Here is a 27,494-nt window from a genome sequence, read left to right on the forward strand (position 1 = left end):
GGTTTATAGGGTCTTATGGGGCCTTTATGGGGGCTTATGGGGTCCTATGAGGTCTTAACGGGTCCTATTGGGGCTTATGGGGTCTTTATGGGGTCCTATGGGGTCTTATGGGGGATTTATGGGGCCTTTATGGGGTTCTATTGGGGCTTATGGGGGATTTATGGGGTCCTATGGGCTCCTATGCGGTTTTATGGGGTCTTATCGGGGCTTTATGGGGACTTCTAAGGGTTTATAGGGTCCTATGCGGTCTTATGGGGTCTTTATGGGGTTCTATGGGGCCCTATGGGGTCTTATGGGGTCCTATGGGGTCTTTATGCGGTCTTTATGGGGGCTTACAGGGGATGTATAGGGTCGTATGGGGTCTTATGGGGTCCTATTGCGCCTCTATGGGGGCTTATGGGGTTCTATGGGGTCTTTATGGGGTTCTATGGGGGCTTATGGGGGATTTATGGGGGTCTACGATGACTTATGGGGTTCCATGGGGTCTTTATGGGGTGTTATGGGGTCCCACGGAGTCTTTGGGGTCCTATGGGGTCTTCCGGGGTCCTATTGAGGCTTTGTGGCGTCTTATGGGGTCTTCATGGGGTCCTATGGGATTGGAAGGGGGCTTTATGGGTTCTATGGGGTTCTATGGGGTCCTATTGGGGTTTGTGGGGTCCTATAGTGTTGTATGGGGTCTTATGGGGTCTTTTTGGGTCTTTACAGAGTCTTATGGGGGCCTTATGGTGTCTTATAGGGTCGTATAGGGACTTATGGGGTCTGTATGGAGTCCTATGGGGTCTTATGGGGTCTTTATGGGGTCCTATGGGGTCCTATGGGGTCCTTATGGGGTCCTATGGGGGCTTTACGGGGCTCTATGGGGTCCTACACAGAATCTATGGGGTGAAGGGATGTGTGGGGCAGCCCCATAGGATCTATGGGGCGAGGACGGATCTGTGGGGCAGCCCCACACAATCTATGGGGCAGGGGCTGTATGTGGGCCTTATGGGGTCCTTATGGGGTCCTATGGGACTCTATGAGGTCCTTACGGGGTCCTATGGGGGCTTATGGGGTTCTATGGGGTCCTATGGGGTTTTATGGGGTCCTATGGGGTCTTACGGGGGATTTATAGGGACTTATAGGGGTTTTATCGGGTCTTATGGGGCCTTTATGGGGGCTTATGGGGTCCTATGAGGTCTTAACGGGTCCTATTGGGGCTTATGGGGTCCTATGGGGGCTTATGGGGTCTTTATGGGGTTCTATGGGGTCTTATGGGGGATTTATGGGGTCCTATGGGGGCTTATGGGGGATTTATAGGGTCCTATGGAGCCTTACAGGGTCCTATTGGGGCTTTATGGGGTCTTATGGGGTTCTATGGGGTCTTATGGGGTCTTATGGGGTCTGTATCGGGTCCTATGGGGTCCTATTGGGGTTTATGGGGGATTTATGGGGTCTTATGTGGTCTTACGGGGTTCTACGGGGGCTTATGGGGGATTTATGGGGTCCTATAGGGGTTTATGGGGGATTTATGGGGTCCTATGGGGTCTTACGGGGTCCTACTGGGGCTTTATGGGGTCCTATAGGGTCATATGGGGTCTTATGGGGTCTTTATGGGGTCCTTATGGGGTTCTATGGGGGCTTTACGGGGCTCTATGGGGTCCTACACAGAATCTATGGGGTGAAGGGATGTGTGGGGCAGCCCCATAGGATCTATGGGGCGAGGACGGATCTGTGGGGCAGCCCCACACAATCTATGGGGCAGGGGCTGTATGTGGGCCTTATGGGGTCCTTATGGGGTCCCACGGGACTCTGTGGGGTCCTTATGGGGTCCTATGGGGTCTTTATGGGGTCTTATGGGGTCCTATTGGGGCTTATGGGGGATTTATGGGGTCATATGGGGCATTTATGGGGACTTATAGGGGTTTATAGGGTCTTATGGGGCCTTTATGGGGACTTATGGGGTCCTATGGGGGCTTATGGGGTCTTTATGGGGTTCTATGGGGTCCTATTGGGGCTTATGGGGGATTTATGGGGTGTTATGGGGTCTTTATGGGGTCCTATGCGGTCTTTATGGGGCTTATGGGGTCTTATGGGATATTTATGGGGTCTTATGGCGTCTTTATGGGGTCTTATGGGGTGCTATGGGGTCTTATAGGGTCGTATGGGGACTTATGGGGTCTTTATGGGGTTCTATGGGGTCTTTATGGGGTCTTCATGGGGTCCTATGGGGGCTTTATGGTGTCCTATGAGGTCTTATGGGGGATTTATGGGGGCGTATAGCGGCTTATGGGGTCCTATAATGTTGTATGGGGGCTTTATGGGGTCGTATGGGGTCCAATTTAGGCTTTATGGGGTCTTATGGGGCCTTTATGGGGGCTTATAAGGGATTTATAGGGTCCTATGGGGGATTTATGGGGGTCAATGATGACTTAAGGGGTTCTGTGGGGTCTTTATGGGGTCCTATGATGTTGTATGAGGGCTCTGTGGGGTCTTTATGGGGTTCCATTGGGGCTTATGGGGTCCTATGGGGTTCTATGGGGTCCTACTGAGGCTTTATGGGGTTCTATGGGGTCCTATGGGGTCTTATGGGGGATTTATGGGGGCTTATAGGGGTTTATAGGGTCTTATGGTGGCTTATGGGGTCTTTATGGGGTCTTTATGGGGTTCTGTGGGGTCTTATGGGGGATTTATGGAGTCCTATGGGGTCCTATAGGGTCTTTACGTGGTCTTTATGGGGTCTTTATGGGGTCCTACGGGGTTCTATGGAGGCTTCATGGGGTCCTATGGGGTCTTATGGGGGATTTATGGGGTTCTATTGGGGCGTATGAGGGATTTATAGGGACCTATGGGGTCTTACGGGGTCCTGTTGGGGCTTTATGGGGTCTTATGGGGTCATATGGGGTCTTATGGGGTTCTATGGGGGCTTATAGGGGTTTATAGGGTCTTATGGGGTCTTTATGGGGTCCTATGAGGTCTTAATGGGTCCTATTGGAACTTATTAAGTTCTATGGGGTCCTATTGCGGTCTTATAGGGTCTTATGGGGTTCTATGGGGTCTTATGGGGTCTTATGGGGTTCTATGGGGTCTTATGGGGTCTTATGGGGTTCTATGGGGTCTTTATGGGGTCCTACGAGGTTCTATGGGGTCCTTATGGGGTCCTATGGGGGCTTTACGGGGCTCTATGGGGTCCTACACAGAATCTATGGGGTGAAGGGATGTGTGGGGCAGCCCCATAGGATCTATGGGGCGAGGACGGATCTGTGGGGCAGCCCCACACAATCTATGGGGCAGGGGCTGTATGGGGGCCTTATGGGGTCCTTATGGGGTCCCACGGGACTTATGGGGTCCTTATGGGGTCCTATGGGGGATTTATGGGGTCTTAATGGGGTCCTATTGGGGCTTATGGGGGATTTATGGGGTCCAATGGGGTCTTATGGGGTCCTATTGGGGCTTTATGGGGGCTTATGGGGTTCTATGAGGTCTTATGGGGTCTTATGTGGGATTTATGAGGTCTTTATGGGGTCCTATTAGGGCTTATGGGGGATTTATGGGGCCTTTATGGGGTTCTATTGGGGCTTATGGGGGATTTATGGGGTCCTATGGGCTCCTATGCGGTTTTATGGGGTCTTATCGGGGCTTTATGGGGACTTCTAAGGGTTTATAGGGTCCTATGCGGTCTTATGGGGTCTTTATGGGGTTCTATGGGGCCCTATGGGGTCCTATGGGGTCTTATGGGGTCCTATGGGGTCTTTATGCGGTCTTTATGGGGGCTTTATGGGGGATTTATAGGGTCGTATGGGGTCTTATGGGATCCTATTGCGCCTTTATGGGGGCTTATGGGGTTCTATGGGGGTCCAATGGAAGCTTTATGGGGTCCTATAATGTCCTATGGGGTTTTATGGGGTCTTACGGGGTATTTATGGGGTCCTATAGAGGCGTATGGGGTCTTTATGGGGTCTTATGGGGCCTTTATGGGGTTCTATGCGGTCTTTATGGGGTCCTACGGGGTTCTATGGGGTCTTTATGGGGTGTTATGGGGTCCCACGGAGTCTTTGGGGTCCTATGGGGTCTTACGGGGTCCTATTGGGGCTTTGTGGCGTCTTATGGGGTCTTCATGGGGTCCTATGGGATTGGAAGGGGGCTTTATGGGGTCCTATGGGGTTCTGTGGGGTCCTATTGGGGTTTGTGGGGTCCTATAGTGTTGTATGGGGTCTTATGGGGTCTTTTGGGGTCTTTACGGAGTCTTATGGGGGCCTTATGGGGTCTTATGGGGTCATATGGGGACTTATGGGGTCTGTATGGAGTCCTATGGGGTCTTATGGGGTCTTTATGGGGTCCTATGGGGGATTCATGGGGACTTAATGGGGCCCTATAGGGGTTTATGGGGGTTTAATGGGGTCCTATGGGGTCTTACAGGGTCCTATTGGGGTTTATGGGGTCCTATAGGGTCATATGGGGTCTTATGGGGTCTTTATGGGGACTTATGGGGTCTTTATGGGGTCCTATGGGGTCTTTATGGGGTCCTACGGGGTTCTATGGGGTCCTTATGGGGTTCTATGGGGGCTTTACGGGGCTCTATGGGGTCCTACACAGAATCTATGGGGTGAAGGGATGTGTGGGGCAGCCCCATAGGATCTATGGGGCGAGGACGGATCTGTAAGGCAGCCCCACACAATCTATGGGGCAGGGGCTGTATGTGGGCCTTATGGGGTCCTTATGGGGTCCTATGGGACTTATGGGGTCCTTATGGGGTCCTATGGGGTATTAATGGGTCCTATGGGCTCTTTTGGGGTCTTTATGGGGTTTTTATGGGGTTCTATGGGGTCCTATGGGGTCTTTATGGGGTCCTATGGGGTCTTATGGGGGATTTATGGAGGCGTATAGCGGCTTATGGGGTCCTATAATGTTGTATGGGGTCTTATGGGGTCTTTATGGGGTCCTATGGGGTCCTTATGGGGTCCTACGGGACTCTGTGGGGTCTTTATGGGGTCCTATGGGGTCTTTATGGGGTCCTATGGGGTCTTATGGGGGATTTATAGGGACTTATAGGGGTTTATAGGGTCTTATGGGGTCTTTATGGGGGCTTATGGGGTCCTATGAGGTCTTAATGGGTCCTATTGGGGGTTGTGGGGGATTTATGGGGTCTTATGTGGTCTTTATGGGGTCCTATGGGATCTTATGGGGGATTTATGGGGTCTTTATGGGGCCCTATTCGGGTTTATGAGGGATTTATGGGGTCCTATGGGGTCTTACAGGGTCCTATTGGGGCTTATAGGGTTCTATGGGGTCCTATGGGGTCTTTATGGGGTTCTATGGGGTCTTATGGGAGACTATGGGGTCTTATGGGGCCTTTATGGGGTCTTTATGGGGTTCTATGGGGTCCTATGGGGGCTTATGAAGGATTTATAGGGTCCTATGGGGTCCTACGGGGTCCTATTGGGGCTTTATGGGGTTCTATGGGGTCCTATGGGGTCTTATGTGGTTCTATTGGGGCTTATGGGGGATTTATGGGGTCTTATGGGGTCTTTATGGGGTCCTATGCGGTCTTATGGGGACTTTATGGGGGCTTATGGGGTTCTATGGGGACTTATGGGGTCCTATGGGGGCTTATGGGGTCTTTATGGGATTTATGGGGTCCTATTGGGGCTTATGGGAAATTTATGGGGTCTTATGGGGTCTTTATGGGGTTCTATGGGGTCTTATGGCATTCTATTGGGGTTCTATAGGGTTCTATGGGGTCTTATGGGGTCTTATGGGGTTCTACAGGGTCCTATTGAGGCTTATGGGGGATTTATGGGGTTCTATGGGAACTTATGGGGGATTTATGGGGTCCTATGGGGTGTTCCGGGGGCTTATGAGGTCTTTATGGGGTCCTATGGGGTCTTTATGGGGTCTTATGGGGTCATATTGAGGCTTTATGGGGTCCTATGGGGTCTTATGGGGACTTATGGGGGTTTATAAGGTCTTATGGGGCCTTTATGGGGGCTTATGGGGTCCTATGAGGTCTTAACGGGTCCTATTGGGGCTTATGGGGTTCTATGGGGACTTATGGGGTCCTATGGGGTCCTATGGGGGATTTATGGGGTTTTATGGGGTCTTATGGGGGATTTATGGGGTCCTATAGAGGCTTATGGGGGATTTATGGGGTTGTATGGGGGTTTATGGGGGATTTATGGGGGTCTACGATGACTTATGGGGTTCTATGGGGTCTTTATGGGGTCTTTATGGGGTCCTACGGAGTCTTTGGGGTCCTATGGGGTCTTACGGGGTCCTATTGGGGCTTTGTGGCGCCTTATGGGGTCTTCATGGGGTCCTATGGGATTGGAAGGGGGCTTTATGGGTTCTATGGGGTTCTGTGGGGTCCTATTGGGGTTTGTGGGGTCCTATAGTGTTGTATGGGGTCTTATGGGGTCTTTTGGGGTCTTTACGGAGTCTTATGGGGGCCTTATGGGGTCTTATAGAATCGTATGGGGACTTATGGGGCTTATGGGGTCTTCATGGGGTCTTATGGGGTCTTTATGGGGTCCTATGGGGGATTCATGGGGTCTTTATGGGGTCCTATAGGGGTTTATGGGGGATTTATGGGGTCCTATGGGGTCTTACAGGGTCCTATTGGGGTTTATGGGGTCCTATAGGGTCATATGGGGTCTTATGGGGTCTTTATGGGGACTTATGGGGTCCTTATGGGGTCCCACGGGACTCTATGGGGTCTTTATGGGGTCCTATGGGGTCTTAATGGGTCCTATGGGGTCTTATGGGGTCATATTGAGGCTTTATGGGGTCCTATGGGGTCTTATGGGGGATTTATGGGGACTTATAGGGGTTTATAGGGTCTTATGGGGCCTTTATGGGGGCTTATGGGGTCCTATGAGGTCTTAACGGGTCCTATTGGGGCTTATGGGGTTCTATGGGGGCTTTATAGGGTCTTATGTGGTCCTTATGGGGTCCTATGGGGGATTTATGGGGTCTTATGGAGGCTTTATGGGGTTCTATTGGAGTTTATGGGGTTCTATTGGGGTTTATGGGGTCCTATGGGATCCTATTGGGGCTTATGGGGGCCTACGGGGGCTTTATGGGGTCCTATGGGGTCCTATTGGACTCTATGGGGGCTTTATGGGGTCCTATGGGGTTCTATGGGGTCTTATGATGGCTTATGGGGTCCTATGGGGTCTTATGGGGTGTTTATGGGGTCCTATGGGGGCTCTATGGGGTCCTATGGGGTCTTTATGGGGTCCTACCGGGTTCTATGGGGTCCTATGGGGTTCTATGGGGACTTTACGGGGCTCTATGGGGTCCTACACAGAATCTATGGGGTGAAGGGATGTGTGGGGCAGCCCCATAGGATCTATGGGGCGAGGATGGATCTGTGGGGCAGCCTCACACAATCTATGGGGCAGGGGCTGTATGTGGGCCTTATGGGGTCCTTATGGGGTCCCACGGGACTCTGTGGGGTCTTTATGGGGTCCTATGGGGTCTTTATGGGGTCCTATGGGGGCTTTATGGGGTCCTATGGGGTCTTATGGGGGATTTATGGGGTTCTATGGGGTCTTATTGGGGCTTATGAGGGATTTATAGGGTCTTTATGGGGTCCTATGGGGTCTTATGGGGTCGTATGGGGTCTTTATGGGGTCTTATGGGGTCCTATTGAGGCTTTATGGGGTCCTATGGGGTCTTATGGGGGATCTATGGGGACTTATAGGGGTTTATAGGGTCTTATGGGGCCTTTATGGGGGACTATGGGGTCCTATGAGGTCTTAACGGGTCCTATTGGGGCTTATGGGGTCTTTATGGGGTCCTATGGGGTCTTATGGGGGATTTATGGGGCCTTTATGGGGTTCTATTGGGGCTTATGGGGGATTTATGGGGTCCTATGGGCTCCTATGCGGTTTTATGGGGTCTTATCGGGGCTTTATGGGGACTTCTAAGGGTTTATAGGGTCCTATGCGGTCTTATGGGGTCTTTATGGGGTTCTATGGGGCCCTATGGGGTCTTATGGGGTCCTATGGGGTCTTTATGCGGTCTTTATGGGGGCTTTATGGGGGCTTTATAGGGTCGTATGGGGTCTTATGGGATCCTATTGCGCCTTTATGGGGGCTTATGGGGTTCTATGGGGGTCCAATGGGGGCTTTATGGGGTCCTATAATGTCCTATGGGGTTTTATGGGGTCTTACGGGGTATTTATGGGGTCCTATAGAGGCGTATGGGGTCTTTATGGGGTCTTATGGGGCCTTTATGGGGTTCTATGCGGTCTTTATGGGGTCCTACGGGGTTCTATGGGGTCTTTATGGGGTGTTATGGGGTCCCACGGAGTCTTTGGGGTCCTATGGGGTCTTACGGGGTCCTATTGGGGCTTTGTGGCGCCTTATGGGGTCTTCATGGGGTCCTATGGGATTGGAAGGGGGCTTTATGGGTTCTATGGGGTTCTGTGGGGTCCTATTGGGGTTTGTGGGGTCCTATAGTGTTGTATGGGGTCCTATGGGGGCTTATGGGGTCTTTATGGGGTCCTATGGGGTCTTATGGGGGATTTATGGGGTCTTATGGGGTCTTTATGGGGTCCTATGGGGTCTTTGTGGAGACTTATGGGGTCGTATTGGGGCTTTATGGGGGATTTATAGGGTCTTATGTGGCCTTTATAGGGTCCTATGCGGTCTTATGGGGTCTTTTGGGGCTTATGGGGTATTTATGGGGTCTTATGGGGTATTATGGGGTCTTTATGGGGTTCTATGGGGTCTTATGGGGTCCTATGGGGTCCAATGCGGTCTTATGGGGTCTTTATGGGGTTCTATGGGGTCCTTAAGGGGTTCTATGGGGTGTTATGGGGTTCTATTGGGGCTTATGGGGGATTTATGGGGTCCTATGGGGACCTTATGGGGTTCTATGGGGGCTTTACGGGGCTCTATGGGGTCCTACACAGAATCTATGGGGTGAAGGGATGTGTGGGGCAGCCCCATAGGATCTATGGGGCGAGGACGGATCTGTGGGGCAGCCCCACACAATCTATGGGGCAGGGGCTGTATGTGGGCCTTATGGGGTCCTTATGGGGTCCCACGGGACTCTATGGGGTCCTTATGGGGACCTATGGGGGCTTATGGGGTTCTATGGGGTCCTATGGGGTCTTTATGGGGTCCTATGGGGTCTTTATGGGGTCCTATGGGGTCTTATGGGGGATTTATGGAGGTTTATAGGGGTTTATAGGGACTTATGGGGCCTTTATGGGGGCTTATGGGGTCCTATGAGGCCTTAAAGGGTCCTATTGGGGCTTATGGGGTTCTATGGGGTCGTATGGGGTCCTATGGGGGCTTATGGGGTCTTTATGCGGTCCTATGGGGTCTTATGGGGGATTTATGGGGTTTTTATGGGGTTCTATTGGGGCTTATGGGGGGTTTATAGGGTCCTATGGGGTCTTAAGGGGTCCTATTGGGGCTTTATGGGGGCTTATGGGCATCTATGGGGTCCTATGGGGTCTTTATGCGGTTCTATGGGGTCTTATTGGGGTTTATGAGGGATTTATAGGGTCTTTATGGGGTCCTATTAAGGCTTATGGGGGATTAATGGGGTCCTATGGGGCCTTATAGGGTCCTATGGGGTCCTATGGGGGCTTTATGGGGTCCTATGGGGTACTATGATGTCCTATGGGGTCCTATAGAGGCTTATGGGGGATTTATGGGGTCGTATGGGGTCTTATGGGATCCTATTGGGGTCCAATGGGGGCTTTATGGGGTCCTATAATGTCCTATGGGGTTTTATGGGGTCTTATGGGGTCTTTATGGGTCCTATAGAGGCTTATGGGGGATTTATGGGGTTGTATGGGAACTTATGGGGGATTTATGGGGGTCTACGATGACTTATGGGGTTCTATGGGGTCTTTATGGGGTCCCACGGAGTCTTTGGGGTCCTATGGGGTCTTACGGGGTCCTATTGGGGCTTTGTGGCGCCTTATGGGGTCTTCATGGGGTCCTATGGGATTGGAAGGGGGCTTTATGGGGTCCTATGGGGTTCTGTGGGGTTCTATGGGGTTTGTGGGGTTCTATAATGTTGTATGTGGTCTTATGGGGACTTATGGGGTCTTTGTGGGGTCCTATGGGGGCTTTATGGGGGCCCATGGGGTCTTATGGGGGATTTATGGGGACTTATAGGGGTTTATAGGGTCTTATGGGGCCTTTATGGGGGCTTATGGGGTCCTATGAGGTCTTAACGGGTCCTATTGGGGCTTATGGGGTTCTATGGGGGATTTATGGGGTCTTATGGGGGCTTATGTGGTCTTTATGGGGTTCTATGGGGTCCTATTGGGGCTTGTGGGGGATTTATGGGGTCTTATGTGGTCTTTATGGGGTCCTATGGGGTCTTTATGGAGGATTTATAGGGTCCTATGGGGACTTTATGGGGTCCTATGGGGTCTTATGGGGGCCTTATGGGGACTTATAGGAGTTTATAGGGTCTTATGGGGCCTTTATGGGGGCTTATGGGGTTCTATGAGGTCTTAACGGGTCCTATTAGGGCTTATGGGGTCCTATGGGGTCTGATAGGGTCCTATGGGGTCTTATGGGGTCCTTATAGGGTATGTTCACCTACCGACCATGGGCTGCAGAGCGGCGTCAGCATTGGCGCAGAGCTGCGCATAGAGAGCCTCACACAGCGCGGCCAGCTCCGGGGGGGCGGAGCCCTGCGGGGGGGGGGGCGATTAGCATATATGCTAATGAGGGCGGGGGGGGGGGGCCCTGAGCCCGGCCGTTAATGAGGGATTAATTGAAGGGGGGGGGGGGGGGGCGGTGCTCACCGGGCGCTGCTTCAGGCACTGCAGGAGGCGGCAGCAGTTGGCCAACCAGAAGGAGCTCAGCGCCAACTCACGGCGCCCCTGCAGGGGGGGGACACGTTATGGGGTCTTATGGGGTCTTATGGGGTCCTATGGGGTCTTATGGGGTCTCTATGGGGTCTCTATGGGGTCCTTATGGGGGCTTATGGGGGTCTATGGGGGCTCTATGGGGGTCTATGGGGGCCAATGCAGTCCTATGGAGCTCTATGGAGTCCAATGCAGTCCTATGGAGGCCAATGAACGCCTATGGAGGCCAATGCAGTCCTATGGGGCTCTATGGGGCTCTATGGGGTCCTATGGGGTCCCAATGGCAGCCTATGGGGGCCAATGCAGTCCTATGGGGCTCTATGGGGTCCTATGGAACTCTATGGAGTCCAATGCAGTCCTATGGGGGCCAATGAACTCCTATGGGGCTCTGTGGGGGATCAATGGGGCTCAATTGGGCTCTATGGGGCCCTATGAGGTCCTATGGGGTCCTATGGGGTCTCTATGGGGAGGCTATGGGGTCCTATGGGGGTCTATGGGAGCTCTATGGAGTCCAATGCAGTCCTATCAGTCCCTATGGGGCTCCATTAGGGCTCTATGGGGCTCTATGGGGCTCTATGTAGTCCTATGAGTCCCTATGGGGCTCTATGGGGGCTCTATGGGGTTCTATGGGGCTCTATGGAGTCTCTATGGGGCTCTATGGGGTCCTATGTGGTCCTAATGGCAGCCTATGGGGGCCAATGCAGTCCTATGGGGCTCTATGGGGTCTCTATGGGGCTCTATGGGGACTCTATGGGGACCCATGGGGTCTCCATGGGGTCCTATGGGGCTCTATGGGGTCCAGTGCAGTCCTATGAGTCCCTATGGGGCACTATGGGGTCCCTATGGGGCTCTATGGAGTCTCTATGGGGCTCTATGGGGCTCTATGGAGTCCTATGGGGCTCTATGGGGTCTCTACGGGGCTCTGTGGGGTCCTATAAGTCTCTATGGGGTCCAGTGGGGTCTCTATGGATTCTCTATGGAGTCCCTATGAGTCCTATGGGGCTCTATGGAGTCCAATGCAGACCTATGAGTCCCTGTGGGGCTCTATGGGGTCCCTATGGGGCACTATGGGGTCTCTAAGGGGCTCTATGGGGTCTCTATGGGGCTCTAAGGGGCTCTATGGGGTCTCTATGGGGTCCTATGGGGCTCTATGGGGTCCTTATACAGCAGTTGGCCAACCAGAAGGAGCTCAGCGCCAACTCACGGCGCCCCTGCAGGGGGACATGGAGGTTATGGGGTCCTATGGGGTCCTATGGGGTCTTATGGGGTCCTTATGGGGTGTTAATGGGGGTCTATGGGGGTCTATGGGGTCCTTATGGGGGCCAATGCAGTCCTATGGAACTCTATGGAGTCCAATGGAGCTCTATGGAGGCCAATGCAGTCCTATGGGGCTCTATGGAGGCCAATGCAGTCCTATGGGGGCCAATGAACTCCTATGGGGCTCTATGGGGGCTCAATGGGGCTCTATGGGGCCCTATGAGGGTCAATGGGGCTCTATGGAGTCTCTATGGGGCTCTCTGGGGTCCCTATGGGGCTCTATGGGGCCCCTATGGGGGGGCTATGGGGTCCTATGGGGGTCTATGGGAGCTCTATGGAGTCCAATGCAGCCCTATGAGTCCCTATGGGCTCTATGGGGGGGTCTATGGGGGCTCTATGGGGTCCTATGGGGTCCCAATGGCAGCCTATGGGGGCCAATGCAGTCCTATGGGGCTCTATGGGGTCTCTATGTAGCTCTATGGGGTCTTATGGGGTCTCTATGGGGTCCTATGGGGTGTTAATGGGGGTCTATGGGGGCTCTATGGGGGTCTATGGGGGCCAATGCAGTCCTATGGGGCTCTATGGAGTCCAATGCAGTCCTATGGCGGCCAATGAACTCCTATGGGGCTCTATGGAGTCCTATGGGGCTCTATGGGGGCTCAATGGGGCTCTATGGGGCCCTATGAGGGTCAATGGGGCTCTATGGAGTCTCTATGGGGCTCTATGGGGTCCCTATGGGGCTCTATGGGGGGGCTATGGGGTCCTATGGGGGTCTATGGGAGCTCTATGGAGTCCAATGCAGTCCTATGAGTCCCTATGGGGCTCTATGGGGTCCTATGGGGCTCTATGGAGTCTCTATGGGGCTCTAAGGGGCTCTATGGGGCCTCTATGGGGCTCTATGGAGTCCTATGGGGCTCTATGGGGTCTCTATGGGGCTCTGTGGGGTCCTATAAGTCTCTATGGGGTCCAGTGGGGTCTCTATGGATTCTCTATGGAGTCCCTATGAGTCCTATGGGGCTCTATGGAGTCCAATGCAGACCTATGAGTCCCTGTGGGGCTCTATGGGGTCTCTATGGGGCTCTATGGGGTCTCTATGGGTCTCTATGGGGCCCTATGGGGTCCTATGGGGCTCTATGGGGCTCTATGGGGTCCTTATACAGCAGTTGGCCAACCAGAAGGAGCTCAGCGCCAACTCACGGCGCCCCTGCAGGGGGGGGACACGTTATGGGGTCTTATGGGGTCTTATGGGGTCTCTATGGGGTCCTATGGGGTCCTTATGGGGGCTTATGGGGGCTCTATGGGGCTCTATGGGGGCCAATGCAGTCCTATGGGGCTCTATGAGGTCCTATGGAACTCTATGGAGTCCAATGAACTCCTATGGAGGCCAATGCAGTCCTATGGGGCTCTATGGAGTCCTATGGGGCTCTATGGGGGCTCAATGGGGCTCTATGGGGCCCTATGAGGGTCAATGGGGCTCTATGGAGTCTCTATGGGGCTCTATGGGGTCCCTATGGGGCTCTATGGGGGGGCTATGGGGTCCTATGGGGGTCTATGGGAGCTCTATGGAGTCCAATGCAGTCCTATGAGTCCCTATGGGGCTCCATTAGGGCTCTATGGGGCTCTATGGGGCTCTATGTACTCCTATGAGTCCCTATGGGGCTCTATGGGGGCTCTATGGGGTTCTATGGGGCTCTATGGAGTCTCTATGGGGCTCTATGGGGTCCTATGGGGTCCTAATGGCAGCCTATGGGGGCCAATGCAGTCCTATGGGACTCCATGGGGTCTCTATGGGGACCCATGGCGAATCTATGGGGTCCCATGGGGTCTCTATGGGGTCCTATGGGGCTCTATGGGGTCCAATGCAGTCCTATGAGTCCCTATGGGGCACTGTGGCGTCTCTATGGGGCTCTATGGGGCTCTATGGGGCTCTATGGGGCTCTATGGGGTCCTTATACAGCAGTGGGCCAACCAGAAAGAGCTCAGCGCCAACTCACGGCGCCCCTGCAGGGGGGGGACACATTATGGGGTGTTATGGGGTCTTATGGGGTCTTATGGGGTCCCTATGGGGTCTCTATGGGGGCCTTATGGGGGCTTATGGGGGTCTATGGGGGCTCTATGGGGGCCAATGCAGTCCTATGGCGGCCAATGCAGTCCTATGGAACTCTATGGAGTCCTATGGGGCTCTATGGAGGCCAATGCAGTCCTATGGGGCTCTATGGAGGCCAATGCAGTCCTATGGGGGCCAATGAACTCCTATGGGGCTCTGTGGGGGCTCAATGGGGCTCTATGGGGCCCTATGAGGGTCAATGGGGCTCTATGGAGTCTCTATGGGGCTCTATGGGGTCTCTATGGGGCTCTATGGGGAGGCTATGGGGTCCTACGGGGGTCTATGGGAGCTCTATGGAGTCCAATGCAGTCCTATGAGTCCCTATGGGGCTCTATGGGGTCCTATGGGGCTCTATGGGTCTCGATGGGGTCCTATGAGGGTCTCTATGGGGTCCTATGGGGCCTCTATGGAGTCCTATGGGGTCCTATTGGGCTCTATGGGGTCCTATGAGTCTCTATGGGTCTCGATGGGGTCCTATGAGGGTCTCTATGGGGACCTATGGGGCCTCTATGGAGTCCTATGGGGTCCTATTGGGCTCTATGGGGACTCTATGGGGTCTCTATGGGGGCCAATGCAGTCCTATGAGTCTCTATGGGGTCCTATGGGGTCTCTATGGAGTCTCTACGGGGTCCCTATGAGTCCTATGGGGCTCTATGGAGTCCAATGCAGTCCTATGAGTCCCTATGGGGCTCTATGGGTCTCTATGGGGCTCTATGGGGCTCTATGGGGCTCTATGGGGTCCTTATACAGCAGTTGGCCAACCAGAAGGAGCTCAGCGCCAACTCACGGCGCCCCTGCAGGGGGACATGGAGGTTATGGGGTCTTATGGGGTCTTATGGGGTCTCTATGGGGTCTCTATGGGGTCTCTATGGGGTCCCTATGGGGGCTTATGGGGGTCTATGGGGGCCAATGCAGTCCTATGGAGCTCTATGCGGCTCTATGGAGTCCAATGCAGTCCTATGGGGCTCTATGGAGTCCAATGCAGTGCTATGGCGGCCAATGAACTCCTATGGGGCTCTGTGGGGGCTCAATGGGGCTCTATGGGGCCCTATGAGGGTCAATGGGGCTCTATGGAGTCTCTATGAGGTTCTATGGGGTCCTATGGGGTCTCTATGGGGGGGCTATGGGGTCCTATGGGGGTCTATGGGAGCTCTATGGAGTCCAATGCAGTCCTATAAGTCCCTATGGGTCTCTGTGGGGTCTCTATGGGGTCCTATGGGGCTCTATGGGTCCCTATGGGGTCTCTATGGGGTCCTATGGGGCTCTATGGGGTCCTTATACAGCAGTTGGCCAACCAGAAGGAGCTCAGCGCCAACTCACGGCGCCCCTGCAGGGGGGGGACACATTATGGGGTGTTATGGGGTCTTATGGGGTCTTATGGGGTCCTTATGGGGTGTTAATGGGGGTCTATGGGGGCTTATGGGGGTCTATGGGGGCTCTATGGGGGCCAATGCAGTCCTATGGAACTCTATGGAGTCCTATGGGGCTCTATGGAAGCCAATGCAGTCCTATGGGGGCCAATGAACTCCTATGGGGCTCTATGGAGTCCTATGGGGCTCTATGGGGGCTCAATGGGGCTCTATGGGGCCCTATGAGGGTCAATGGGGTCCTATGGGGTCTCTATGGGGGGGCTATGGGAGCTTTATGGGGGCCAATGCAGTCCTATGAGTCCCTATGGGTCTCTGTGGGGTCTCTATGGGGTCCTATGGGGTCTCTATGGGGTCTCTATGCGGTCCAATGCAGTCCTATGAGTCCCTATGGGGCCTCTATGGGGCTCTATGGGATCTCTATGTGGCTCTATGGGGACTCTATGGGGTCCTATGGGGCTCTATGGGGTCCAATGCAGTCCTATGAGCCTCTATGGGGCTCTATGGGGTCTCTATGGGGCTCCATGGGGTCCTTATACAGCAGTTGGCCAACCAGAAGGAGCTCAGCGCCAACTCACGGCGCCCCTGCAGGGGGACATGGAGGTTATGGGGTCCTATTGGGTCCTATGGGGTCCTATGGGGTCTCTATGGGGCTCTATGGGGTCCTATGGGGCTCTATGGGGTCCTTATACAGCAGTTGGCCAACCAGAAGGAGCTCAGCGCCAACTCACGGCGCCCCTGCAGGGGGACATGGAGGTTATGGGGTCCTATGGGGTCCTATGGGGTCTCTATGGGGTCTCTATGGGGTCCCTATGGGGTCCCTATGGGGTGTTAATGGGGGTCTATGGGGGTCTATGGGGTCCTTATGGGGGCCAATGCAGTCCTATGGCGGCCAATGCAGTCCTATGGAACTCTATGGAGTCCTATGGGGCTCTATGGAAGCCAATGCAGTCCTATGGGGCTCTATGGAGTCCTATGGGGCTCTATGGGGGCTCAATGGGGCTCTATGGGGCCCTATGAGGGTCAATGGGGCTCTATGGAGTCTCTATGGGGCTCTATGGGGAGGCTATGGGGTCCTATGGGGGTCTATGGGAGCTCTATGGAGTCCAATGCAGTCCTATCAGTCCCTATGGGGCTCTATGGGGTCCTATGGGGCTCTATGGGTCTCTATGGGGTCCTATGGGGTCCTATGGGGCTCTATGGGGTCCTTATACAGCAGTTGGCCAACCAGAAGGAGCTCAGCGCCAACTCACGGCGCCCCTGCAGGGGGACATGGAGGTTATGGGGTCCTATGGGGTCCTATGGGGTCCTATGGGGTCTCTATGGGGTGTTAATGGGGGTCTATGGGGTCCCTATGGGGTCCTTATGGAGGCTTATGGGGGTCTATGGCGGCCAATGCAGTCCTATGGAGCTCTATGCGGCTCTATGGAGTCCAATGCAGTCCTATGGGGCTCTATGGAGTCCAATGCAGTCCTATGGGGGCCAATGAACTCCTATGGGGCTCTATGCAGTCCTATGGGGCTCTATGGGGTCTTAATGGGGCTCTATGGAGTCCTATGGGGTCTCTATGGGGCTCTATGGGGTCTCTATGGGGTCTCTATGGAGTCCTATGGGGTCCTATTGGGCTCTATGGGGACTCTATGGGGTCTCTATGGGGCTCTATGGAGTCCAGTGCAGCCCTATGAGTCCCTATGGGTCTGTATGGGGTCCTATGAGGGTCTCTATGGAGTCCTATGGGGTCCTATTGGGCTCTATGGGGACTCTATGGGGCTCTATGGAGTCTCTATCGGGTCTCTGTGGGGGTCTATGGGGTCCCATGGGGTCTCTATGGGGTCCTGTGGGGCTCTATGGGGTCCAATGCAGTCCTATGAGTCCCTATGGGGCTCTATGGGGTCCTATGAGGGTCTCTATGGGGTCCTATGGGGCCTCTATGGAGTCCTATGGGGTCCTATTGGGCTCTATGGGGACTCTATGGGGTCGCTATGGGGCTCTATGGGGTCTCTGTGGGGGTCTATGGGGGCCCATGGGGTCTCTATGGGGTCCCATGGGGTCTCTATGGGGTCCTGTGGGGCTCTATGGGGTCCAGTGCAGTCCTATGAGTCCCTATGGGGCAGTATGGGGTCCCTATGGGGCTCTATGGAGTCTCTATGGGGCTCTATGGGGCCTCTATGGGGCTCTATGGAGTCCTATGGGGCTCTATGGGGACTCTATGGGGTCCTATGGGTCTCTATGGGTCTCGATGGGGTCCTATGAGGGTCTCTATGGGGTCCTATGGGGCCTCTATGGAGTCCTATGGGGTCCTATTGGGCTCTATGGGGTCTTAATGGGGCTCAATGGGGTCCTATGAGTCTCTATGGGGTCCTATGGGGTCCTATGGGGCTCTATGGGGCTCTATGGGGCCTCTATGGGGCTCTATGGAGTCCTATGGGGCTCTATGGGGACTCTATGGGGTCCTATGGGGCTCTATGGGGTCCTTATACAGCAGTTGGCCAACCAGAAGGAGCTCAGCGCCAACTCACGGCGCCCCTGCAGGGGGACATGGAGGTTATGGGGTCCTATGGGGTCCTATGGGGTCCTATGGGGTCCCTATGGGGTCCCTATGGGGTCCCTATGGGGGCTTATGGGGGTCTATGGGGTCCTTATGGGGGCCAATGCAGTCCTATGGAGGCCAATGCAGTCCTATGGGGCTCTATGGAAGCCAATGCAGTCCTATGGGGGCCAATGAACTCCTATGGGGCTCTATGGGGGCTCAATGGGGCTCTATGGGGCCCTATGAGGGTCAATGGGGCTCTATGGAGTCTCTATGGGGCTCAATTGGGCTCTATGGGGCCCTATGAGGGTCTATGGGGTCCTATGGGGGTCTATGGGAGCTCTATGGAGTCCAATGCAGTCCTATGAGTCCCTATGGGGCTCTATGGGGTCCTATGGGGCTCTATGGGGCTCTATGGGTCTCTATGGGGTCTCTATGGGGCTCTATGGGGTCCTTATACAGCAGTTGGCCAACCAGAAGGAGCTCAGCGCCAACTCACGGCGCCCCTGCAGGGGGACATGGAGGTTATGGGGTCCTATGGGGTCTCTATGGGGTCTCTATTGGGTCCTATGGGGGCTTTATGGGGGTCTATGGGGGCTCTATGGGGGTCTATGGGGGCCAATGCAGTCCTATGGAGCTCTATGGAGTCCAATGCAGTCCTATGGGGGCCAATGAACTCCTATGGGGCTCTATGGGGGCTCAATGGGGCTCTATGGGGCCCTATGAGGGTCAATGGGGCTCTATGGAGTCTCTATGGGGCTCTATGGGGTCTCTATGGGGCTCTATGGGGAGGCTATGGGGTCCTACGGGGGTCTATGGGAGCTCTATGGAGTCCAATGCAGTCCTGTCAGTCCCTATGGGGCTCTATGGGGTCCTATGGGGTCCTATGGGGCTCTATGGGTCCCTATGGGGTCTCTATGGGGTCCTATGGGGCTCTATGGGGTCCTTATACAGCAGTTGGCCAACCAGAAGGAGCTCAGCGCCAACTCACGGCGCCCCTGCAGGGGGGGGACACATTATGGGGTGTTATGGGGTCCTATGGGGTCCTATGGGGTCTTATGGGGTGTTAATGGGGGTCTATGGGGTCCCTATGGGGTCCTTATGGAGGCTTATGGGGGTCTATGGGGGCCAATGCAGTCCTATGGAGCTCTATGCGGCTCTATGGAGTCCAATGCAGTCCTATGAGGCTCTATGGAGTCCAATGCAGTCCTATGGGGGCCAATGAACTCCTATGGGGCTCTATGGGGGCTCAATGGGGCTCTATGGGGCCCTATGAGGGTCAATGGGGCTCTATGGAGTCTCTATGGGGCTCTATGGGGTCTCTATGGGGCTCTATGGGGAGGCTATGGGGTCCTATGGGGGTCTATGGGAGCTCTATGGAGTCCAATGCAGTCCTATGAGTCCCTATGGGGCTCTATGGGGTCCTATGAGTCTCTATGGGTCTCGATGGGGTCCTATGAGGGTCTCTATGGGGTCCTATGGGGCCTCTATGGAGTCCTATGGGGTCCTATTGGGCTCTATGGGGACTCTATGGGGTCTCTATGGGGCTCTATGTGGTCCTATGGGGCTCTATGGGGCTCTATGGGGTCCTATGGGGCTCTATGGGGTCCTATGGGGCTCTATGGGGTCTTATGGGGGTCTATGGGGGCCTTAAGGGGGCCAATGCAGTCCTATGGGGGCCAATGAACTCCTATGGGTCTCTATGGGGTCCTATGCAACTCTATGGAGTCCAATGCAGTCCTATGGGGCTCTATGGGGGCTCTATGGGGTCTTTATGGGATCGCTGGGGGGTTTTTATGGGGTCTCATGAGGTCCTATGGGGTCCTTATGGGGTCCTATGGGGTTCTACTGGGTTTTATGCAGTCCTATGAGGTCCTATGGGGTCCTTTGGGGTCTTATGGGGTCCTATGGGGTCTTTATGGGGTCTCTATGGGGTTTTTATGGGCTCTCATGAGGTCCTATGGGGTCCTATGGAGGCCTATGGGGTCTTACCGGGTTTTATGGGGTCCTGTGAGGTCCTATGGGGTCCTATGGGGTCTTTATGGGGTTTTTATGGGGTCTCATGAGGTCCTATGGGGTCCTATGGGGTCTTTTTGGGGTCCTATGGGGTCCTGTGAGGTGCTATGGGGTACTTTGGGGTCTTATAGGGTCCTATGTGATCTTATGGGGTCCTATGTGATCTTATGGGGTCCTATGGGGTCTTCACGGGGTCTCTATGGGGTTTTTATGGGGTCTCATGAGGTCCTATGGGGTCCTTTGGGGTCTTATAGGGTCCTACGCAGTCTTATGGGGTCCTATGGGGTCTTTTTGGGGTCCTATGGGGTCGCTGTGAGGTTTTTATGGGGTCTCTATGGGGTTTTTATGGGGTCTTATGAGGTCCTATGGGGCCTTATAGGGTCCTATGCAGTCTTATGGGGTCCTATGGGGTCTTTATGGGGTCCTACGGGGTTTTTATGGGGTCTCATGAGGTCCTATGGGGTCCTTATGGGGTCCTATGGGGCTCTACTGGGTTTTATGGGGTCCTATGAGGTCCTATGGGGTCCTATGCGGTCTTATGGGATCCTATGCTGTCTTATGGCGTTGCTGTGGGGTCTCTATGGGGTTTTTATGGGGTCTCATGAGGTCCTATGGGGTCCTTATGGGGTCCTATGGAGGCCTATGGGGTCTTACCGGGTTTTATGGGGTCCTGTGAGGTCCTATGGGGTCCTTTGGGGTCTTATAGGATCCTATGCTGCCTTATGGGGTCCTATGGGGTCTTATAGGGTCCTATGCTGTCTTATGGGGTCCTATGGGGTCGCTGTGGGGTCTTTATGGGGTCTCTATGGGGTTTTTATGGGGTCTCATGAGGTCCTATGGGGTCCTTATGGGGTCCTATGGGGTTCTACTGGGTTTTATGGGGTCCTATGAGGTCCTATGGGGTCCTTTGGGGTCTTATAGGGTCCTACGCAGTCTTATGGGGTCCTATGGGGTCTTTTTGGGGTCCTATGAGGTCGCTGTGAGGTTTTTATGGGGTCTCTATGGGGTTTTTATGGGGTCTTATGAGGTCCTATGGGGCCTTATAGGGTCCTATGCAGTCTTATGGGGTCCTATGGGGTCTTTATGGGGTCCTATGGGGTTTTTATGGGGTCTCATGAGGTCCTATGGGGTCTTTTTGGGGTCTTATGGGGTCTTGTGAGGTGCTATGGGGTACTTCGGGGTCTTATAGGGTCCTATGTGTTCCTATGGGGTCCTATGGGATCTTATAGGGTCCTATGGGGTCCCCTGGAGTCCTTATGGGGTCCTTATGGGGTTCTGTGGAGACCAATGGGGGCTTCAAAGGGTCCTTATGGGGTCCTATGGGGTCTTATAGGGTCCTATGGGGTCTCTATGGGGTTCTTATGGGATCTCATGAGGTCCTATGGGGTCCTATGGAGGCCTATGGGGTCTTAATGGGTTTTATGGGGTCCTATGAGGTCCTATGGGGTCCTTTGGGGTCTTATAGGGTCCTATGCTATCTTATAGGGTCCTATGGGGTCCCCTGGGGTCCTTATGGGGTCCTATGGGGTTCTACTGGGTTTAATGGGGTCCTATGAGGTCCTATGGGGTCTTATAGGGTCCTATGGGGTCTTTATGGGGTCGCTGTGGGGTTTTTATGGGGTCTCTATGGGATCCTATGGGGTCCTATGGAGTCCTATGGGTTTTTATCGGGTTTTATGGGGTCCTGTGAGGTCCTATGGGGTTCTTTGGGGTCTTATAGGGTCCTATGCTGTCTTATGGGGTCCTATGGGGTCTTTATGGGATCACTGTGAGGTCTTCATGGGGTCTCTATGGGGTTTTTATGGGGTCTCATGAGGTCATATGGGGTCCTTATGGGGTCCTATGGAGGCCTATGGGGTCTTACCAGGTTTTATGGGGTCCTGTGAGGTCCTATGGGGTCTTATAGGGTCCTATGCTATCTTATGGGGTCCTATGGGGTCTTCATGGGGTCGCTGTGGGGTCTTATGGGGTCCTATGGCGTCTTTATGGGGTCTTTACGGGGTCTCTATGGGGTTTTTATGGGGTCTCATGAGGTCCTATGGGATCCTATGGGGCTCTATGGGGTCCTATGGGGTCTCTATGGGGTCTTATGGGGCCTCTATGGGATCCTATGGGATCTTATGGGGCTCTATGGGGCTCTATGGGGTTTTATAGGGTCCTGTGAGGTTCTATGGGGTCCTTATGGGGTCCTACAGGTTTTTAGAGGGTCCTTTGGGTCCTTACGGCTCTCTATGGGGTCTTATAGGGTCACTATGGGATCTTATGGGATCCTAAGAGCTTCTATGGGGGTCCTTATGGGGTTCTATGGGTCTCTATGGGGTCCTATGGGGTTTTATTGGGGTCCTATGGGGTTTTATTGGGGTCCTATGGGGTCTCCACGGGGTCCTTATGGGGTGAGGACGGATCTATGGGGCCGGCTGGATCTATGGGGCAGCCCCACAGCATCTATGGGGCAGGGGCTTTATAGGGCTTTTATGGGGTCGTAAGGGATCCTATGGGACTCTATGGGGTCTTATGGGGTCCTTATAGGGTCCTATGTGTTCCTACGGGGTCCTATGGGATCTTATAGGGTCCTATGGGGTCCCCTGGGGTCCTTATGGGGTCCTTATGGGGTTCTGTGGAGACCAATGGGGGCTTCAAAGGGTCCTTATGGGGTCCTATGGGGTCTTATAGGGTCCTATGGGGTCTTATAGGGTCCTCTGGGTTCTCTATGGGGTTCTTATGGGATCTCATGAGGTCCTATGGGGTCCTTATGGGGTCCTATGGGGTCTTACCGGGTTTTATGGGGTCCTGTGAGGTGCTATGGGGTCCTTTGGGGTCTTATAGGGTCCTATGCTGCCTTATGGGGACCTATGGGTTTTTTATGGGGTCTCATGAGGTCCTATGGGGTCCTTATGGGGTCCTATGGGGTCCTTATGGGGTCCTATGGGGTCCTACGAGGTCCTATGGGGTCCTTTGGGGTCTTATGGGGTCCTATGCGGTCTTATGGGGTCCTATGCTGTCTTATGGCGTTGCTGTGGGGTCTTTATGGGGTTTTTATGGGGTCTCATGAGGTCCTATGGGGTCCTTATGGGGTCCTATGGAGGCCTATGGGGTCTTACCGGGTTTTATGGGGTCCTGTGAGGTCCTATAGGGTCCTATGAGGTCTTATAGGGTTCTATGCTGCCTTATAAGGTCCTATGGGGTCTTTATGGGGTCGCTGTGGGGTCTTCATGGGGTCTCTATGGGGTTTTTATGGGGTCTTTATGGGGTCCTATGGGGTCCTATGGGGGCGTACAGAGGCCTATGGGGCCCTATGGGGTCTTACCGCGTTTTATGGGGTCCTGTGAGGTCCTATGGGGTCCTTTGGGGTCTTATAGGATCCTATGCTGCCTTATGGGGTCCTATGGGGTCTTATAGGGTCCTATGCTGTCTTATGGGGTCCTATGGGGTCGCTGTGGGGTCTTTATGGGGTCTCTATGGGGTTTTTATGGGGTCTCATGAGGTCCTATGGGGTCCTTATGGGGTCCTATGGGGTTCTACTGGGTTTTATGGGGTCCTATGAGGTCCTATGGGGTCCTATGGGGTCTTTTTGGGGTCCTATGAGGTCGCTGTGAGGTTTTTATGGGGTCTCTATGGGGTTTTTATGGGGTCTTATGAGGTCCTATGGGGCCTTATAGGGTCCTATGCAGTCTTATGGGGTCCTATGGGGTCTTTATGGGGTCCTATGGGGTTTTTATGGGGTCTCATGAGGTCCTATGGGGTCCTTATGGGATCCTATGGGTTTTTATCGGGTTTTATGGGGTCCTGTGAGGTCCTATGGGGTCCTTTGGGGTCTTATGGGGTCCTATGCTGTCTTATAGGGTCCTATGCTGTCTTATGGGGTCCTACGGGGTCTTTATGGGGTCGCTGCGGGGTTTTTATGGGGTCTCTGTGGGGTTTTTATGGGGTCTCATGAGGTCCTATGGGGTCCTTATGGGGTCCTATGGGTTTTTATCGGGTTTTATGGGGTCCTGTGAGGTCCTATGGGGTCCTTTGGGGTCTTATAGGGTCCTATGCTGCCTTATGGGGTCCTATGCGGTCTTTATGGGATCACTGTGAGGTCTTCATGGGGTCTCTATGGGGTTTTTATGGGGTCTCATGAGGTCACATGGGGTCCTTATGGGGTCCTATGGAGGCCTATGGGGTTTTATCGGGTTTTATGGGGTCCTGTGAGGTCCTATGGGGTCCTATGGGGTCTTATAGGGTCCTATGCTATCTTATGGGGTCCTATGGGGTCTTCATGGGGTCGCTGTGGGGTCTTATGGGGTCCTATGGCGTCTTTATGGGGTCTTTACGGGGTCTCTATGGGGTTTTTATGGGGTCTCATGAGGTCCTATGGGATCCTATGGGGCTCTATGGGGTCCTATGGGGTCTCTATGGGGTCTTATGGGGCCTCTATGGGATCCTATGGGATCTTATGGGGCTCTATGGGGCTCTATGGGGTTTTATAGGGTCCTGTGAGGTTCTATGGGGTCCTTATGGGGTCCTACAGGATTTTAGAGGGTCCTTTGGGTCCTTACGGCTCTCTATGGGGTCTTATAGGGTCGCTATGGGACCTTATGGGATCCTAAGAGCTTCTATGGGGGTCCTTATGGGGTTCTATGGGTCTCTATGGGGTCCTATGGGGTTTTATTGGGGTCCTATGGGGTTTTATTGGGGTCCTATGGGGTCTCCACGGGGTCCTTATGGGGTGAGGACGGATCTATGGGGCCGGCTGGATCTATGGGGCAGCCCCACAGCATCTATGGGGCAGGGGCTTTATAGGGCTTTTATGGGGTCGTAAGGGATCCTATGGGACTCTATGGGGTCTTATGGGGTCCTTATAGGGTCCTATGTGTTCCTACGGGGTCCTATGGGATCTTATAGGGTCCTATGGGGTCCCCTGGGGTCCTTATGGGGTCCTTATGGGGTTCTGTGGAGACCAATGGGGGCTTCAAAGGGTCCTTATGGGGTCCTATGGGGTCTTATAGGGTCCTATGGGGTCTTATAGGGTCCTCTGGGTTCTCTATGGGGTTCTTATGGGATCTCATGAGGTCCTATGGGGTCCTTATGGGGTCCTATGGGGTCTTACCGGGTTTTATGGGGTCCTGTGAGGTGCTATGGGGTCCTTTGGGGTCTTATAGGGTCCTATGCTGCCTTATGGGGACCTATGGGTTTTTTATGGGGTCTCATGAGGTCCTATGGGGTCCTTATGGGGTCCTATGGGGTCCTTATGGGGTCCTATGGGGTCCTACGAGGTCCTATGGGGTCCTTTGGGGTCTTATGGGGTCCTATGCGGTCTTATGGGGTCCTATGCTGTCTTATGGCGTTGCTGTGGGGTCTTTATGGGGTTTTTATGGGGTCTCATGAGGTCCTATGGGGTCCTTATGGGGTCCTATGGAGGCCTATGGGGTCTTACCGGGTTTTATGGGGTCCTGTGAGGTCCTATAGGGTCCTATGAGGTCTTATAGGGTTCTATGCTGCCTTATAAGGTCCTATGGGGTCTTTATGGGGTCGCTGTGGGGTCTTCATGGGGTCTCTATGGGGTTTTTATGGGGTCTTTATGGGGTCCTATGGGGTCCTATGGGGGCGTACAGAGGCCTATGGGGCCCTATGGGGTCTTACCGCGTTTTATGGGGTCCTGTGAGGTCCTATGGGGTCCTTTGGGGTCTTATAGGATCCTATGCTGCCTTATGGGGTCCTATGGGGTCTTATAGGGTCCTATGCTGTCTTATGGGGTCCTATGGGGTCGCTGTGGGGTCTTTATGGGGTCTCTATGGGGTTTTTATGGGGTCTCATGAGGTCCTATGGGGTCCTTATGGGGTCCTATGGGGTTCTACTGGGTTTTATGGGGTCCTATGAGGTCCTATGGGGTCCTATGGGGTCTTTTTGGGGTCCTATGAGGTCGCTGTGAGGTTTTTATGGGGTCTCTATGGGGTTTTTATGGGGTCTTATGAGGTCCTATGGGGCCTTATAGGGTCCTATGCAGTCTTATGGGGTCCTATGGGGTCTTTATGGGGTCCTATGGGGTTTTTATGGGGTCTCATGAGGTCCTATGGGGTCCTTATGGGATCCTATGGGTTTTTATCGGGTTTTATGGGGTCCTGTGAGGTCCTATGGGGTCCTTTGGGGTCTTATGGGGTCCTATGCTGTCTTATAGGGTCCTATGCTGTCTTATGGGGTCCTACGGGGTCTTTATGGGGTCGCTGCGGGGTTTTTATGGGGTCTCTGTGGGGTTTTTATGGGGTCTCATGAGGTCCTATGGGGTCCTTATGGGGTCCTATGGGTTTTTATCGGGTTTTATGGGGTCCTGTGAGGTCCTATGGGGTCCTTTGGGGTCTTATAGGGTCCTATGCTGCCTTATGGGGTCCTATGCGGTCTTTATGGGATCACTGTGAGGTCTTCATGGGGTCTCTATGGGGTTTTTATGGGGTCTCATGAGGTCACATGGGGTCCTTATGGGGTCCTATGGAGGCCTATGGGGTTTTATCGGGTTTTATGGGGTCCTGTGAGGTCCTATGGGGTCCTATGGGGTCTTATAGGGTCCTATGCTATCTTATGGGGTCCTATGGGGTCTTCATGGGGTCGCTGTGGGGTCTTATGGGGTCCTATGGCGTCTTTATGGGGTCTTTACGGGGTCTCTATGGGGTTTTTATGGGGTCTCATGAGGTCCTATGGGATCCTATGGGGCTCTATGGGGTCCTATGGGGTCTCTATGGGGTCTTATGGGGCCTCTATGGGATCCTATGGGATCTTATGGGGCTCTATGGGGCTCTATGGGGTTTTATAGGGTCCTGTGAGGTTCTATGGGGTCCTTATGGGGTCCTACAGGATTTTAGAGGGTCCTTTGGGTCCTTACGGCTCTCTATGGGGTCTTATAGGGTCGCTATGGGACCTTATGGGATCCTAAGAGCTTCTATGGGGGTCCTTCTGGGGTTCTATGGGTCTCTATGGGGTCCTATGGGGTTTTATTGGGGTCCTATGGGGTTTTCTTGGGGTCCTATGGGGTCTCCACGGGGTCCTTATGGGGTGAGGACGGATCTATGGGGCAGCCCCATAGCATCTATGGGGCAGGGGCTTTATAGGGCTTTTATGGGGTCGTAAGGGATCCTATGGGACTCTATGGGGTCTTATGGGGTCCTTATAGGGTCCTATGTGTTCCTATGGGGTCCTATGGGATCTTATAGGGTCCTATGGGGTCCCCTGGGGTCCTTATGGGGTCCTTATGGGGTTCTGTGGAGACCAATGGGGGCTTCAAAGGGTCCTTATGGGGTCCTATGGGGTCTTATAGGGTCCTATGGGGTCTCTATGGGGTTCTACTGGGTTTTATGGGGTCCTATGAGGTCCTATGGGGTCCTTTGGGGTCTTATAGGGTCCTATGCTGCCTTATGGCGTCCT

The 27,494-nt window shown here is 54.0% G+C and overlaps 1 protein-coding gene across 1 annotated transcript in view; it reads right to left on the bottom strand.

The window, feature by feature from the left end:
* The window catches only part of LOC121108182 (unconventional myosin-Vb-like), a 137,047-nt gene that overhangs the window by 92,636 nt on the left and 16,917 nt on the right, over positions 1 to 27,494 (bottom strand). Inside the window, exons 4-5 of the mRNA XM_046905109.1 lie at positions 10,757 to 10,834; positions 10,552 to 10,642 (exon numbers count right to left, since the gene is read on the bottom strand). Of these exons, the coding sequence (XP_046761065.1) occupies positions 10,552 to 10,642; positions 10,757 to 10,834 (169 nt within the window). The remainder of the gene's footprint in view (positions 1 to 10,551; positions 10,643 to 10,756; positions 10,835 to 27,494) is intronic.

This window comes from Gallus gallus, chromosome W, assembly GCF_016699485.2.
Source record: "Gallus gallus isolate bGalGal1 chromosome W, bGalGal1.mat.broiler.GRCg7b, whole genome shotgun sequence".
NCBI lineage: Eukaryota > Metazoa > Chordata > Aves > Galliformes > Phasianidae > Gallus > Gallus gallus.